The 16,472-nt window shown below is 40.9% G+C and overlaps 1 protein-coding gene across 1 annotated transcript in view; it reads left to right on the top strand.

Moving 5' to 3' along the window:
* The window catches only part of HSD17B12 (hydroxysteroid 17-beta dehydrogenase 12), an 89,978-nt gene that overhangs the window by 51,813 nt on the left and 21,693 nt on the right, over positions 1-16,472 (top strand). Inside the window, 3 exon segments of the mRNA XM_063332706.1 lie at positions 3,771-3,881; positions 8,633-8,697; positions 9,629-9,673. Of these exon segments, the coding sequence (XP_063188776.1) occupies positions 3,771-3,881; positions 8,633-8,697; positions 9,629-9,673 (221 nt within the window).

Here is a 16,472-nt window from a genome sequence, read left to right as displayed (position 1 = left end):
GCTGTAGCAAGAGTTGGCTGAAGACCATCAGGGTGGACATACTGAGCTCAGGAAGTTTCTGAGCAACAAACTGTTCGAGCTTGCGATAATAAATTGAGGAAACATTATTATGTACTTTTCCTTCTTCTTTATACCATTTTCCTCTGTCTGCCACAGAATACCAAATACTTGCATAGATGGACATCTGGACAGACCTGGAATGATGGCTTAAATCTCTTTATGCTTATTTTGAATAGTGGCACCTTAACCAAGTTTGAGACACTATTTGGAGTCCTCTTGTGAGGATACCAAAGGTAGTGTTTTCTTCAAGGGACTGTCCAAAAAAGTGTTTGTATTTCTGATGGTGTGTCTGTGAAGAATATGGTTAAATAGCCTATTTGTTTCCAGACCGTCGCATCCTGTATTGTGCAGGAATGCATAGAATGGGAACATGCCTCAGGAGGTCAGTTCTTCTTTACCACCTGTGGAAAAAAGGTGATGCTTTTTTCAGTTATATTCCCCTTCTAATGTGGTGTTTTGGGTTTTTTTTGGTTTTTTTTTTTTTTTAGTGTCTTTGCTTGTATGACAACTGTTTTTCTATAGGTGTTGGTTTGGGACATGCCTGTGCCTCTGCAGTCCGACTGTGTTCTTTGGTTGCTATCTGGATCTTCAAAAGAATCCATCCCAATATCTTCTACAAAAGTTCACTTTGCCTTTTTTCTTGTACCGTCCTGCTCTATCACCATTATGACTATTGGTTCATTCAGCCTTCCCACAGCTGTGAAGATGTTTTGTTGAGGCTTTGTTTATGGTCAACAACTTATTTTTCAAATGATGGTATGGTTGTAGAAGATCACGTCTGCTTTTATTAGATTACTAGGATACTGTTGTGCATAGTTAGTCTCTTGCTAAATTCCCAAAGTCTTTGCTAAGGTCAAACGGGCCCTGTAAATTAACAGGACATGTGCAAGTTTAGGTTAAAACTTACCTGTAGGGTCAATATTGATCTTACCTGAGACTTTTATAAATGAGATGATTAAAACACTGGTGTGTCAGAGTTGAGAAACGTGAAGGAGGTCTGCTGAACTTCCTTTCCCATCCTTGAGACCTTATGGGTAGGTGATGACTGACAGCTGCACAACTATTGGTAATGTGGTGGTGTAACATTCAGTCCCCCGCTAAGAAGCATTTGAAATACTACTTCCAAAGACAAAACATCAGATTCACTTTTCAATATATCATCAGGAATGCTGGACACACCGGTAGATAGTATCAGCACTTGCAGATCTTCTAGCTGCTGACTGCAAAAACTGGCTGGTACCCTTCTTTAGCTTGTTGTGCCTCCTGCGTTCCTCATGTCTGCAAGCCGAAGGCTCCATTAAGGAGGTTCAGGTTTTCTCTTCTTGGACAGCAAGAGCCCAGTTGCTGCTAGAATCCTGGATTAGGGCATGGCACACTTGCTTCTTTCTCTGTTACGCTACATCTCAGTGTCTTTTTGGCAGATAAAACAAGGGTGTGTGCTGCTCTCTCTTCTAGCCCATCTGTTTCAGAACATCTTAATTCTTCTTAAGATCAAGGAAATTCCCTTTTCCGTTGTTCTTGCAGAGCACACCTGCTCTGCACCTTGTGCTCTGACTACTAGGACAACCTTACGCAGAAGTGACTTAATGCTATTTGCGTCGTTGTTTGACATGGAACCATCTTATCATGTGTATCTCCTAGTCTTCTCTGATGTAGTGGATCATCCCACCTACCACAGGTTCTGGGAGAGAACACGGGGTACGCAGAAGTTACAGGATACCTGAACACTGGTGTGAAATGGGAAGGGAAGGTTTGGTCAGTGGGTGGCATCTGCTGGGGCAAGACAGTCTGACATGTTTGCAGCGAGCGACCACACAAAGCCTGTGTCCTCTGGCCATACCGGTAGGCAGTCTTCTACGTTTCACATGTTTTTATGTACTGTACTACTCATCCTATGTCCACAAAGGGTGCTGCATCTTTTCATAGGTGTATTGCTTAACTACTTTAAATGTAATGTCTCTTTGCTAATTTTCTAAAAGTTCGAACAGCAGTCTTATACGAACAGTGGTGTGAGGGCTTTTTATTTTTGTTCTATTTATAGTATTAGGTCTTCAGATATTTTTTTCGTATCTCAGTAAGTAGCCCTGTGGTGATTTCAAAAGGCTTTGAAGATAGATTGGTAACGATCTTAATAAAGAGCGTTTAGTACGAAAAGGCCAGTACCAACTGAGCAAATGTGTGAGGACAGTGTTTGGGTCCTTTAAACAACTCGCATTTCGTGAAGCTTGCGAGTGGCAGTGAAGACAGCTGCAGATCCCACAAAATAGTTAAAGATGGCATGTGTGCGGAAGTGTGCAACTCGGGCTTTGCCCACCCAGTCCACTTGCACGTATTCGATGTGCCTCTAACGCTGCCTTTAATTCAGTGTCCTGTAAGAACTTGAACGTGTATGCTAAATATTAGAACAGCTGTGTTCAAAAATAGACTGTTTCTACCCCCCTACCCCCCCCACCAATGTTGAACTTGATTTTCTTCTGACGCGATCACAAGACTGCTGCTGCAGTAGGGGCTTAATGCTATTTACGTCGTCATTTGACATAGCAACATCTCTCAGGGGATTTTTAAACAATGCAGCTGTTCAGGAGAGATGAAGAGGTTGAGGGTGGGGAGGGGGGAAAAGGAGGAGAAATAATTTCATCTGCCATTAGGGCTATGGGAGGGGGGAGGGGAGGCAGCCAGCAAACCAGTGAGTTCAGGAGATTCATGATTCTGCATGAATGGACGGCAGGATCATGGGAGTCGCGGCTTTCCCTTGAATGGGAAGGAGCATCATGGGAATCTGGCTGTTTCTAATCTTTTTGTGAATGATTCTTTTCCTTTAACATGGCACTGCTTTTGTGAATGGCTGTGGGGGCAAAGTGCTGCAAAATCCTTCTCCAGCTGTATACAGGTTCCTGAAGGAGCGCTGGGGTGGGACTCAGGTGCAGCAAAACCGAGATGCTGCGATATTAAGCTACTGTTCTGCTCTTTCGAAGTCTGAGAGGACATTGTGCTGATCTTAATTCGATGTAATTAATTGAGCTTGATGGAAGCAGAATTGCCTTTTATGTGAAGTATTTTTAATACTTGCCTTCTTTTTCTATTTCAAAATGTAGTTGACTGCATGTATTTTTCCTGTTCTGTTAAGGATGGAGATGACAGCATATCAGAACGTTTTTGGGATGATTAAACTTGAAGTTCTGCTCTTGTTCACCCACACGTTCCCTTTTTGATTTATGTTCAAAATACTAAATATTCAAAAAGTTTTCTGGCACCAGAAGTGAGAATGGAAACAGAGGGCAATAAAGAATTGTTTTGCTTGGTCTGAAGCGATTTATTTACCATTTGGCTTAAGTTGGAAAAAAGCGTTCTGCCTAAGTTGCACTTGAACACCATTGTGTACGTGCATTTTCAGATTTCTACCTTTTTTTTTTTACTAGGTGCAAACCCGTATAACTCATTTCCTTGCCATCTTCACCGTCCCTAACAAAAAAAATGCTGGATCATTTAAGAGTTTACGTTCTCACCAGAAGTACCTTAATGTCGCAAACTTCTTGTGTGGTTATGTTAAAAGTCAAAGATTCCTATTGCGGAGGGTGAAAATGTTAATGTGTGGTATTAGCTACTTACCGTAATGTTTTCTTAAAAACATAATGACTGAAATATTCTTCATATCTCATAATTCAGCTATTTTAAACTTTAACTTTTAAAAACATTTTTTTTTTCTCTAGAGGAGAATTACAAAGTGGAAACAAAAGTCATTGTGGCAGACTTTGGAGAGAGAGAAGATATTTACAGTAGAATCAAAGCGGGATTGGAAGGCCTGGAGATCGGTGTTTTAGGTTTGTATCTGATCTAAATCTTTCATAGTGGTGTTCCGTCTTGACATGCCGACTAATTTTTTTCCCATATTGAAGTTTACTGAAACCAATTCACAAAAGCTGATGTTTGCCTGACTAAAACTCTGTTGCTGCATGCTCGGTATGTGTTGTAACTTCCTGTTGGTACACTGCACGAGATGGTGCCTGCACGTGTGCTTAGGTTACAGGAATTGTGATGCTTATTGAAGGTTTTCAATGTGTTATTCTGCGATTGCTAAATGCTCTTTAGCTTGTGACTGCGTGCACAGTGACTTGACCTAATGCTGTCTTAAAACCAAAGCAGGCTCCACGTACTTAGATTCAGCTTAGCGGTAGAGTCCTGTGGGAGAACCATTAACTTTTAATTATGGAGCTGTTGAAATTTAATCATTACAACATAGCATCAAGCAACTGGTTCCTGCTTCAAAAGTCTGAAGTGTGTTCTGGTCATGTTGGTTCTTTTGCTGGTAGCAACACAACGTTGCCCGAGTATGGTCCGGGATATTGCAGGAGTGTGGGTGGTGTGGTAGTCCTTGAAAAAACACAGTGACCCATCCAGTTACTTTGTCAGCTGTAGAACTAAGGTGATTTCAAGAAGGTGTTTATCACAACTTAAGAAGAGTTTAAACATAACAGCAGTCTACCCGAATCTTTTCTCAACGGTGGTGTAAAGGCAGTTTCTTATCAGTTTTCTGATTCTTTCCTTGGAAGCACATACACCCGTGCCTATCCTGTACTTTTACAGTTACTCAATATGGGGATGAGAGCCTGCGGTGGTTAAACGTAAGGCATGAAATTTCATAAAGTCGTATGACTCGGACATCTACTGGTATATGCCATTTGATAAACTGCTTCTCAATGCAAAATTAGTTTTACTAACCTGAAGTGCAGTAATTAGAGCTAGAATTTTCTTTTTAAAAGAAGCGTATTTCAAAATAAACTTGTTACACACATGATGATATACGATACGAACTTTGTTGCTAATAGATGGATCTTGTTGTATGATGTCTGCAAATAATCCCCAAGAAAATAGAGTACATAAAAACTCAGTTAAAAAAACAACATTAAAGGATAAAGCCCAGAATGTTCCCTGATACTTCTCACAGATTTGAGTACATGCAACTTGTGACATGCAATATTTAATGGCTATGAAAATTCAAATCCCTTGGAGTAACTGCAACTGCCAACAATGTGTTTTGTGCAGAGTAGTCTTTGCAAAGCTGTGGATGCTGTGTTTCTTGTTTCTAAAGGAAATAAGTTCCAAAGAAACTTTGACGATTAAAATTAATGTCTGTTCTAATATCTCCTGTCAAAATCAACGCAGGGAATGTAAGGCTTGCAAGCTGCCTGTCACGTAGCACTTGCTGCAGAATAGTGTATCACTTCAATGTCTCAAAACACCATCAGACCTTTTACTGTGTGAGGTATGTGTCCGCACTGGAAGGGGTTCTATTATTTCTTAGGCTGTGATAAGGTTATGGTGATGCACAAAATCATGACAATCTGGCTCTCTATAGTCTTGATCAAAGTGGATGCCAAAGCAGTGAATGTGTCTCAAATTTTGTATAAGCTTATTACAGGAAAACAAGCACGTTCCTCAGACAGAGCCCGGTTCTTGCTTTTATTTGCATGAGCACCTTGACTAAAAACACGGTAAAAATAGCAACTAAATGCTCTGGAGTTGTGTATTCTCTCGCTGAGTTCCTCCACTTTTTTTTTTTTTCCTTGCAACCATTGCCAGTGCAGGTTTACAGAAATCTCTCTTCTAACTAATCACTAGCAGTTTTAGTAAATCCCGTGCTTGGGCTCATCAGATTACACGATATCTAGGTTTTTTTCTTTTCCCCAGATATAGCTGTATTAATAGAAACCACTTGCCAGTGTAATTTTTCAATACAGATCGTGGCTACTCCAGAAAGACCGCATCTTAATTTATTTTTTTATGGCAATTAATTTATACTTCAGTGCCTTATATTTTAAATTCTGTAGCATTTGTTGTAATCTGGAATATAGCTTTTGCTGATCTGCGTTTTTGATGTTTGCATGAGGGGAAAACATGGGTTTAAATGAGAACAGCCATAAGGATTGAATTCTCAGGTTTCAGTATATTTTCTTCTTTCAGGTCTCGTCTGGTACGGTAGGCGTGAGAGGCGTTGGTAGCACAGCACAGTTGCCAGTGATCGATGCTGATTATTTTTTAGCCTTATACTTAGAGACACGGGAGTCTCCACATACACTGCTCAAGATAGAGCTTCTGATTATATAGTTGCAGAGAGTCTAACTAAAGTACTTACAGATTGAAATCCCTGTAAACTTCTTATTTGGAAGCTTCTTCTCACCCACGTACGAAGGCTAAAAGAGTTTGCATAATGTTTTGCTGTGTGTTCAAAACAGCGTCTGTCAGTGACTTCGAACATGTGCTAGCTACAGCAATATGTTAAACAAGCAGAGGTGGGAAATCTTTCTTTTGCTGTTCTTAAATCGCTGCGATTCTCGGAAGGCATTTTAGCTGGACAGTATCTTACCCTGTTGTTTCGATAGGTAAAATATGCCTGTACAAAGCGAAAACTAATTTTGTTAATGTTCTCTTCCAAACTGCAGCAAAGTACGATCTGATAGAAAATGATTGCTGAAAGGGGAAGGGTACAAAAGTGGGGACCCAGTTTGCAGTAAGGGGTGTGAATTTTGTGCTGTTGTCTCTGTAGCAGGAATCACATAAATATTCTAAACTTGGAGAGAATAACAAGGTTAGTCCCCAAAAACCCTGCCACAGTTCATAGCCAAAATCCATTCCAGAGAGATGGACTGAAAAATTGTTTATTTTAGGATGAAAAGGAAAAAATCTGGCTTGCTCTCGCAATAGCAAGATTAGACCTTCTTCCTTTTCAAAACTTTTCTCTCTTTCTAAACATAGCAAATGTCTGCTGGGAATTTGCCCAGCTCCCTGTTCTCTTCAATTCCTGTATTTTTAAAGGTTATCTAAAAGTTAAAAATTTGAAACACACAACATGACTAGCGAACAAAGGGTTTCCATAAATACACAGAGATCTGGGCTACAAGAGCTGTCATTCAGTGGAATCTCTGAATGAAGTTTGTGCACTTTGCCAGAATCTCTCCTGCGTATTTCCTGCGTGTCCTGCATCCCTGTTCGCACTTCAATATCTTTCAGGTTGGATGTTAAAATGATAGGTTTTGGCACAGGTGTAGGGGCTATTTTATTTAAAAAAAAAAAAAAAAAGGCATTGGTGCCTTTTGACGGTGTTTCTTCCCCCCTGGAGGTGCGCAGTGCCGTTGAGCATACATAGCACTTTGGGATTCTCTGGGGTGTAAGACACTATATAAATGTAAAATGTTGCCACAGCAACCAAATGTCACACGATTCACTTGCGTAAGATGAACAACAGATACTTAGGAAACGGAGATCCCATTTGCTTGCCTTTTTTTTTTTTTTTTTTTTTTTTTTTTTTTCCTCTCCATATCAATATGCTTTATTAAGTTTGAAGCAGCCGAGGCTGCAGAGCGGCGTTGTTTTCTGACGGTATTATAAGTTTTCCCCTACTTGTGTTGGGGAAAATGGATATTGGCTTCATGTCTGAGAATAAAACCTTGCTAGTGTTGGGGGGGGGGGGCGGGGAATAATAAATTGGGTTTAAGTAATTAATACCTTCTCTCGGTTAATTCTAAACGCTGCCACGGGGGAAAGATTCTGCAGATGTAACGAGTCCCTGAGTGGGCAGCGACAGCAAACCAGAAACCCTCATTCTACAGGCAGATAATGCCCGTGGGAAGGGGGGGCGCGGGGAGCTCGCCCCGCCGCCGCTGCCCCCCGCCCCGAGCCCGCCCGGCGCTGCTGCGGGCGCGGCCGCCGCCGCCCGGCCTCTGCCGCCACCTGCCGACGGACCGACACACGCACCGAGCGGCGACAGACCGACACACGCACCGAGCGACCGACCGACCGACGGACACCCCCCTCCGCTCCCGGCCGCCGGCCCGTCGCTTTCCCCCGCGGGAGTTGCTGGGCTGAGGCGGGTCACGCTGCCTGTCCCCAAGCCCGATGGGTGACCCCCAGCCCTCGGGACGCCCGGGGAAGGGAGCGACTGGCCGGAGGAGTGTTGGGGAGACTTACCAGGACGCTCTCTTGTATTTTATTTCACTTATTTAGCTATCAAAAAAAAAAAAAAATAAAAAACCCGTTAAAACAGTTTCACTGAATGTGCCCCTGCCGGACACTGAGAGCGTTTCTTTGGCTCGAAACTGCCTTTCTGTGACTGCGCCTCCCTGTTGCAGCAATGTCGCTCGTACACTTCTGACATTTCTAGAAGAGGAAACGTTCTCCCCCCGCGCTGTGGAAGGCGCGTACAATGTGCTAAATATGCCAGCTTTTGAACAATTGGAGAATTAGCATTTACATGTCCAAAATGCCTTGCGTATTCGCTCTCACGTTCCACTTGTGTGTGCACAAGTATATTTATCATAGAATCATAGAATGGTTAGAGTTCAAAGGGACCTTAAAGATCATCTAGTTCCAACCCCCCTGCCATGGGCAGGGACACCTCCCACTAGAGGAAATTACAGTTTACAGCTTAATGTTTACAGTTAAGGAAACTTGGCTAAAGGGGTTAGAATGTTTTAAATGCTACATTTTAAGAGTATCGAAAACTGTCATTAATCAGAGCATTAGAAATTAGAGGGCATCCAAGCAATCTAATTAAAACTTCATGCTTTCATTTCAGTTAACAATGTGGGAATTTCATACATTTATCCTGAATATTTTCTTGATGTTCCAGACCTGGATAAAGTAAGTGCTTTTACATTACCTTCTAGTGTTCTCATTTTTAGTACTAAATGCTTAATGAATATGGCAAAAAGTATTTAGGTTTGGTTAAGGTACTCATATAACAAGGTTTTCTGATTAGAATTAAGGGTTTAAAAAGCTAAGAGACTTACATAAGCAAGGTAACACAGTTCAGGTGATGGTTTTTGTGTTGTTTTCGACTTACACTCGTCCCTGCTTCTTCATTTCATATTTCTGTTTCAGAGAGATGGTCTGGGGTCAGTATCTGAATTCCACTCCTGTCTGTGGTCTCAACTGGCAGCTCTTCTTGAGCTGCTTTAGCTTGTGGGGAGGAGGTTCTTAAGTGACTGAAGGAAAGGGAGGCAGGTGACTTCATGAATGGAAGCTGCGTATTCCATTGCACTGTTATGAAACTTAAATACGATAGTTCTAGACATTTTGTAACTGTAACATAGCGACAGTCTTGGTTGCATGAGTACTTTGAAAACTCTGACTATGAACACTTCCACCAGTGCATGATTTTGTTTCCAAAACCCCTGCCGCTAACTCTATCGATAAACATATCTGGGTTTTGTTGCACCTTCAATTAAGCTTCATAATATTTATATCTATTCATGTCTAAAATAGCAGAATTTATTAAAGTTCATAAGTATTGCAAATAGCGTTAGGAAATGCAGTGTCAATGTGATACATCTGTGTTGTTCTTTATTGGTATGAGTCCCTAATCAGAAATAAAACATGAACAAGAACAATTCGCAGACTTTGCTTTGGAAGTCTGTTGCTGCTCCTGATACTTAAGCAGGAAGGCAAGGAGTGAAGGTGATGTATAAGTGTGTAAGGATGAATTTACCCTGTCACTTATAACCCAGAGGGTGTGTAAATATTGATCAAATAACTTGAAACACCAAAACCCAAAACTTTTGTTTTTTTGCAGACCATTGACAAAATGATCAACATTAACATCATGGCTGTTTGTAAGGTAAGTGCTCTGTTACCAACACTTGTTCCTGATGTCTTAATTCAAAACCAATAAGCAATTAAAATTCAGTTGTCTGAAGCAAGTACTTTCACCTGTTGGGCCACAGGTTCACTTTTTCATCTTGTAGTAACCCAGAGGTTATGATTGTTGTATCAGACTGTTGTGGTGGTTGTGTGAAATACCACTTGTTGCAAAGATACCTATTAGCTATTTAAAAAAGTATGTACACAAAACAACACTTAATGCTTGTCATTTTAGTCCTTCTTGTAAATCATTTATTCTTTTCCACCTGTATCTGTGTTTCCTGGGGCAGGCAACCTTTCTCTCTGTGTACCTAAGGCTTTTTGTACACTGTAGTGAGAAAGCACTTAAATATTTTCTGCAAAATAGGAGCAAGAAGGAAAACCAAGTCACAGAAGTGTTCACTAACTTTTGAAGTAAAATTATCTTCTCCTTTTGATATTTAGACTGAAGCCTTTACTGGGAAGAAATCAACCTCGACTTCAGGCTAAAACATATGGCTGCTCTCTTATTTATTAATATGAGGCCCATTCAAAAACCAGATTTTTGTCCTGGCATTTCAAAGCTTAAAATGGGCAACAGTAACAGCGGTAACATGTGTCTTACACGACACAAATAGTTGATGTGAGTCCTGAAGAAACTCCTTGTGATTATTCACTGCTAAACCTTAACTTTCTCTTCTTATGCATAACAAAACCTGTATCTCCAGTAACTGAGAGTTAACCTTTTGCTGCAAAGCCAAAATAGTAGGTGTTTCAAAGTTGGCTTGAAAGATCTGACTTTCTTGCAGCTGTTCTGCTTAGGTTAAGTACTAAATTAATCTAGTACGGTGCTCTCAGGGAGTCTGAACCGTAGGTGTTTTGTTTCCATGTGAGGAGGCACAGAGCATCTTAAAACAATGCTTCTGTAAGATTTTCACACCTTATTAAAACATAGGCAAACAGTGAAAATGCAACCCTTGCGTGACTGAATGGGATTGGTAATGTCAGCTTGCTGCTGCTAACTCTCGCTTTTTTGTGTGCGTGTTTTATTTGACGTCTTAGAACTGCTTGTTGCAGAGTTAGGAAAGCTACAACAGTGAGTCTTCAGACATTTTCACCTGGAAAATTACTGCTAACCTGATGAGCACTGATTTTTAGTTGACCGAGGATTGTGGGCCCATGGTGTCCTGTTGCACTCCTGCAAGACTTTCGTCAGGGAAGTCAGTTATTAATGGGCACCTCTGAAAGTTTCTCTTATGGAAGTCATTTAGCAGACTTTTTTTAATGTTAGCATGGCTACAGCGGGCGTAAATGTGAAGAAGTGTTGTAATGCATAGACCTCTTAGCTAGAGATTAGTGTAATCAGTAGAGTGCTTCTGCTGAGGTGTGACATCTGTGCTGTGCCAGCAGAGGGAGTGCACTATTCAGTGATTAAAGAATTTGGGGTGTCAGTCTTCCTAGGAGCATTATAGGAAGCAGAGGAGCATCCTAGGAACTAGAATAGAAAAGTTACAGGTGAACTACTTTAATATGTATTTCTGAAGATGGTTAGAATAATAGTTGAGGTCTACTTTAACTCGGTATATGCCTAAAAATCCAGAGATGCAGCCAGACTATATTGCTTTCCAGAATAAACTAGGGCTGTTTTGTGGCTTGAGTCTTCGTGTTTATGATCAGCGGTGGTCAACAATTTAACAAAATTCTCCTACGGTTTCTTGTAAACTTTGCATTGTGTCAGCCTCTTCACATTCTAACGTGCTTGTTTTCACGCATATAAAAACTTCGTGAGTATCCACTTGCTGTGTGTTAATAGTGTTTTTCTTGCCGTTTGAAAACTTTTTTTCTTGAGTGTGAACAGCTCCTGCTACTGGGTATAATCAGAGTTTGAGCATAAGCTTCCAGGCTTGAAAATGTTTCCTCCTGCATGAGCCTGTTGTGTAATTAAACAGTAGGCATGCCAGATGCTTACTGTTTTGGGGAGAGGAGCAGATTAAAGATATGTACCATCTGTAAGTCATTTTTTCAGGAGAACCCATAGAACTAGAGAGTCATGGTAGGAAAAAGTAATTTTAGGAAAAGTCTGTATGTCCTTTCACTTAGGTTTTTGGCACATACTCCCATGAATATTTACTTCAGTGTTTTAGCTTGATACTTTCTCTTATCCAGGGCTATAAGTGCATTTAAAACAAATAAAATATTATCCCTTCTTGCCTGATTAAAAACATGAAGTTTAGTATGGTAGAGAGTGCCAAGTTCTTAAGGAGGTGAAGGTCTGCTGAAAAGGTGAAGGTACAGGGGAGACAAAGTGTGTTTTGCCGGTACCCGTTCAGGCTCTGCTCACAGTATCTCCAGATCTTCATCGGAGGTATCGCATAACATGCCTGCTGTTGTATTCTGGAGTGTTGCCATCCACTTGCTTGCCTTTGGGACAGAACTTCCTCAGTGCCTAAAAGTATTTCCTGTCTTCTCGGTAATCTGAACCTTGTGCCATCAGCAACACCTCTGTTGGACACCATAACTCTTCCGGCACACATGTCAAATAACTTCGTTTCAGTTCTGACTGAAACACTCCTTAAGCTTGAGGTGGGAAAGTCAAAAGATATTCAGCAGAGTTTGATTCTGCAGAAACATTAAGGTGTGTTTTGTTGCCACAAGTGTAGGCATTTTTGAAGGACAACGCTCATCCTTTACCTTTTGACCCGTCTTTTTCTGTGGTAGGCAGCTCACTGGATTTCCTAGGGGATATGCAGCATGTAGGAAGGCATGGTACGCTGAGAGATACTTTTCCCAACCATAAGGGATCTAATACTGAAATTTTCTATAATGTTTGAGAATTTGTTTCCCATCAGAGCTTTTAAACATGTTTCTTTCCCAAATCCTATTCCATGCTGTCTGCCCCTATCGTGTCCTTAGAGCAGTGTTGGGTTAGGCCACCCGTGAACCCCACAGTCATGCAATTTTGGGGCTCAATCAGTCTGGCATGAAGAATTGTGGTTACTGTGATCTACCTTCACAGCACCCTGTGCACCACTGAAGGCAAGCTACATAAAACTATGTAAAACATGTTGGAAATTTCACATCTTGTAAAATACTGGTTAAAAAACCCCAATCAAACACCATCCTGTCCCCCGCCCCCACCACAGTAGGTTCTTTTTAAGCTCTCTGGAAAACATCACATTTTTATAGTGATGTGCAGTGCAGGAATAACTCCATTTTTCATATAATGTATAAAGTAAGAAGTGCCTTGGGTCTTGATGCCATAAATAGAATGACGACTTTTTGTGTTTGGTCTTTTCTTGGGAAAGCTTGAGACTTAGTGCAGCCGTATACAAGGATTGAGTTGACAGATACATGCGGAAGAAGACGGGGTAGTATGCAAAGTTCCACGGTTCCTGTCACAATCTCATCTCAAGCTTCTGGAGCGATTTAAAAAGCAGAACTTTTCTTGAATGATTGTTGGTGGCAGTTTAGGTAACATGGGTTTGCCATTATAATTTTTTGATGTCTCATTGCATTTTGAGACACAAAATAAACATATTTCTGACATTGAATAAAATAACAGGTCAAAAGCCCTGGGTTTTTTCACTAGCCAACAAGTGTTGAAGAGCCAAAATTATAATTGCTCTATATAGTTTTCATCTATAGTTCCTTTGTATCAACTGTATCTTCTTGTGTCAATTCACCTTTGTATGCTACATCCTTTGACTTCACCTGGAAAAACAGTTAAACTTGATTTGGCATTAATGTACTGAAAGCCAAGGATGCCAGACTTGCTGTCCAGTGAAAAAAGCAGGTAGGTAATGAGCATAACGAATAGTTTCCCATACTTCAGGGAGCCCTTCTTTCTCCTTCGGAAGCTGCGAGAGATACTTAGTATGTGAGGAAGAGCAAGTCTGCTATTTCTGTTTGCAGCGTCGCAATATGCTAATTGCATTGGGAGTGAGGCATAAACTTGTGTTCTCTTGAAAAACGAGTAGGACTAAATAGTTGAGGGAGTGCTGGCTTAGCGGTTGATTAAGCAGGAAGCTGAATTGGTTTGCAAGCTATTATGTTGTGGGGGAATGTAAATTTTAGGCTTGCAGGCCAGGCTTCGGTTGGAAATTGGCATTAACAGAGGAAGGGGGAGAGTAAATTACATATATGTATGTGCCTTGGTGTCTGTGCTAATCTTCGCTTTGATCACCTTACTGTTGTTTTCTACTGAGTGTCAAATACAAAGGGATAATAGGCCTACAAGATCGAGATTTTTTTTATCATCACTGTATTTGAGAAGGTGAAGTCTTAATTTGCTTAAGACTTCAAAATATATAAATACTCTGTGTTGAACTGAGAGATCTAGTGTCAGCTGCCCACTTAATGGAAGAGGAGTGAGAGGTGAATTATACCGGGTTGTGAATCCCAGGCCAGAGAAGGGAACAACTACAAAGTCTGAAACTCTGAGTTTCGGGGAAAAAAACAACCCCCAAAAAACTAGCAAAACCCACAACAGATATAAAATTGAAAGGGAGAGAAGAAGGTAGAATACTTGAGAAAGCAGGGAAAATACTCTTTTGCAGACCTGTGCATAGAAAGAAGAAAAGCCTGGGGAGCAATGATCCTGAAAAGACAGTGGGAATGACGTCGCGCTCTCTCGTGAGTGTTCAGATGGGCCAGTGCAGCCTAATACCCTGTCTGTAAAGGTACCTTAGCAGAAATCAGATGATAGTTGCTTGTGCCCTGCTAGAACCCTATGTTCATTTTTATATTTGCTGTGTCTTGGGAGAGGATCACAGTAGGTGGAACACAATTCTGAGGGTAGTGGCGACACTGACTTGTGAGAAGAGATCACTCTGTGTGCGTGTATTCCAGTCTAGTCAAGAGGTGTCTTTACACTTATGTTCAAAGTCATCATCAAAGGGAGGGATGATGATTTAGCCAAGTACATAATACAAGTTTATAACAGAGAGGGACAGTTGCCAACGCTTGGAAGAGGAGCAAGTGTTCTGTGAAGGTGGTCATGAATATCATTCAGATGGTCTAGAGGGAGAAATTAGATGCTGCGGTTTCCCACCTTGCTGACTTTGAACCTGAGAGCATGATACACAGGAAGCTGGAACAAGGGAAATGTGGCTGTGATAAGTACTTTTCAGCAATAATCGGTGAAGCACTTGGGATTTTTCTTCAAAGTACAAGTCACTTGGGGAAACTTAGGAACTCATGGAGTTCTGTGGTTTTTTGTAGATTCGGGGTTGGGACAAATACGTATTCCACATCTTGAAAAGAGGAAGTTCAGCCTTATTTGAGTAGGCTTTTGCCTATGTAAAGCCGAGGAGGGGAGGAGAAGATGCTTACTTTGAGAGCTTTCCCTTGTAAACTGGACTCTAAAAGCTTGTGGCTCTAAATAGGGAAAACTCTCTCCTAAAAATGTTGCTCAAAGGAAAGCCACTGACAATGAAGGGGACTCGCAGCATGTTCAAATTGTAGTTCCTTTTGTATGTCCCGTGCCCCTTTCTGGTCACTGACGTTGCCACATGGGTTATTGCATGATTTTCTGTTGAATTGACATCAGGTTTACTTGCCAATTTTTTTCAAATATAAAACATACTCGTTCAGTTTAGGGTATGAGCCGCATTAAGAATTTATTGTTTCAAAAGAGATACATTATAAAAACTTAATAGTAGATGAAGAGAACGGGTCTCATGATCAATTTGACTGTCAGCGCACGAGTACAATTCCTTAGTTCTTTCAGGGCAGGGTCTGCAGGTGAGAGTTACATAGGCACAGTGTCAGTTAACTATTTGTCATAGTGCATTTCTGAACTCGTGTGAATCCTCTGCCCAGGCACTATGAATTATCTTAGGGTAGCAATGATGGTTTTTACACGGGTGGGTGCACCACGAGGAATTGCCGATCATTAAGAAGTTATGTTGCTTTGAGTCGTTATAATTTCACCCCAGACTTGTGAATGAGAACTGAAGGAAGCTTCTTAGCTGCATAACAAAGTAGAAAAGTTGTCTAAGTGCTCTAGCTTCATCCTTTGCTGTCCTTGCATAGGCTTAATTACAGATCACTGTAATTTCCACTGGAAGTGGAAAGAGTGACTTGCAGTCATAACATCTTACCAAAGAATGATTTATCTCTGAATATACAACTATGGTATTAGGTTTCTGGCTTAGGATAACAATTATGTGGCCCATAATTTGTGAAGGATGACTTTGAATATTTACCTCGGCTTTTCTTACTGTATTTTAGCAGTCTGAGTGAATATCACTACATTCAGAACTTCACAAATTATTATTCTTTCCCCAAGATCTACTCCTGAGCTATTGCTTGGATTGGAGTGAGAAAGGGCTACAACTCAGTGATCACTGAGACTTTTTTTTTTCTAAATAGGAAGCACTGGAAATACATGGTTTTAACTTCTGACTCTTTGTTAGTCCCCTAATATGAGCATTCTAGTGTAGCACCTGTTTTAGAACATAAATCTAGCCACGTGGCTGTGCATTTTTGTGCCTGCAAGTAGAAATCTCCGCTTCTTTAGACTAAAAGTGGTGTTCGTGTTCCCAAAATTAAAAGGTAGAAGACAGGTCTGATGAGGAATAGTGGACAATACAACCAGTGCTTGCCAGGCGTGTAATAAATGCAGTTGCAGATAAAACCGATATCAAGAAATGATAGCTGCCTCTAAAAGGTTAACGAAATGATCTGTAATGAATCTCTGCCCTAAGTTAGGCATTTGCTGTGAACATTCTGGAACTTAGGAGCTCTGGAGGGTTAAGTGTGAAAAAAGTTGACTTAAAAAATAAAAATAAAATGCA

Source organism: Chroicocephalus ridibundus, chromosome 4 (assembly GCF_963924245.1).
Source record: "Chroicocephalus ridibundus chromosome 4, bChrRid1.1, whole genome shotgun sequence".
NCBI lineage: Eukaryota > Metazoa > Chordata > Aves > Charadriiformes > Laridae > Chroicocephalus > Chroicocephalus ridibundus.
Note: the sequence above shows the minus strand (reverse complement) of the source record. Positions and strands in the feature narration are given on the sequence as shown.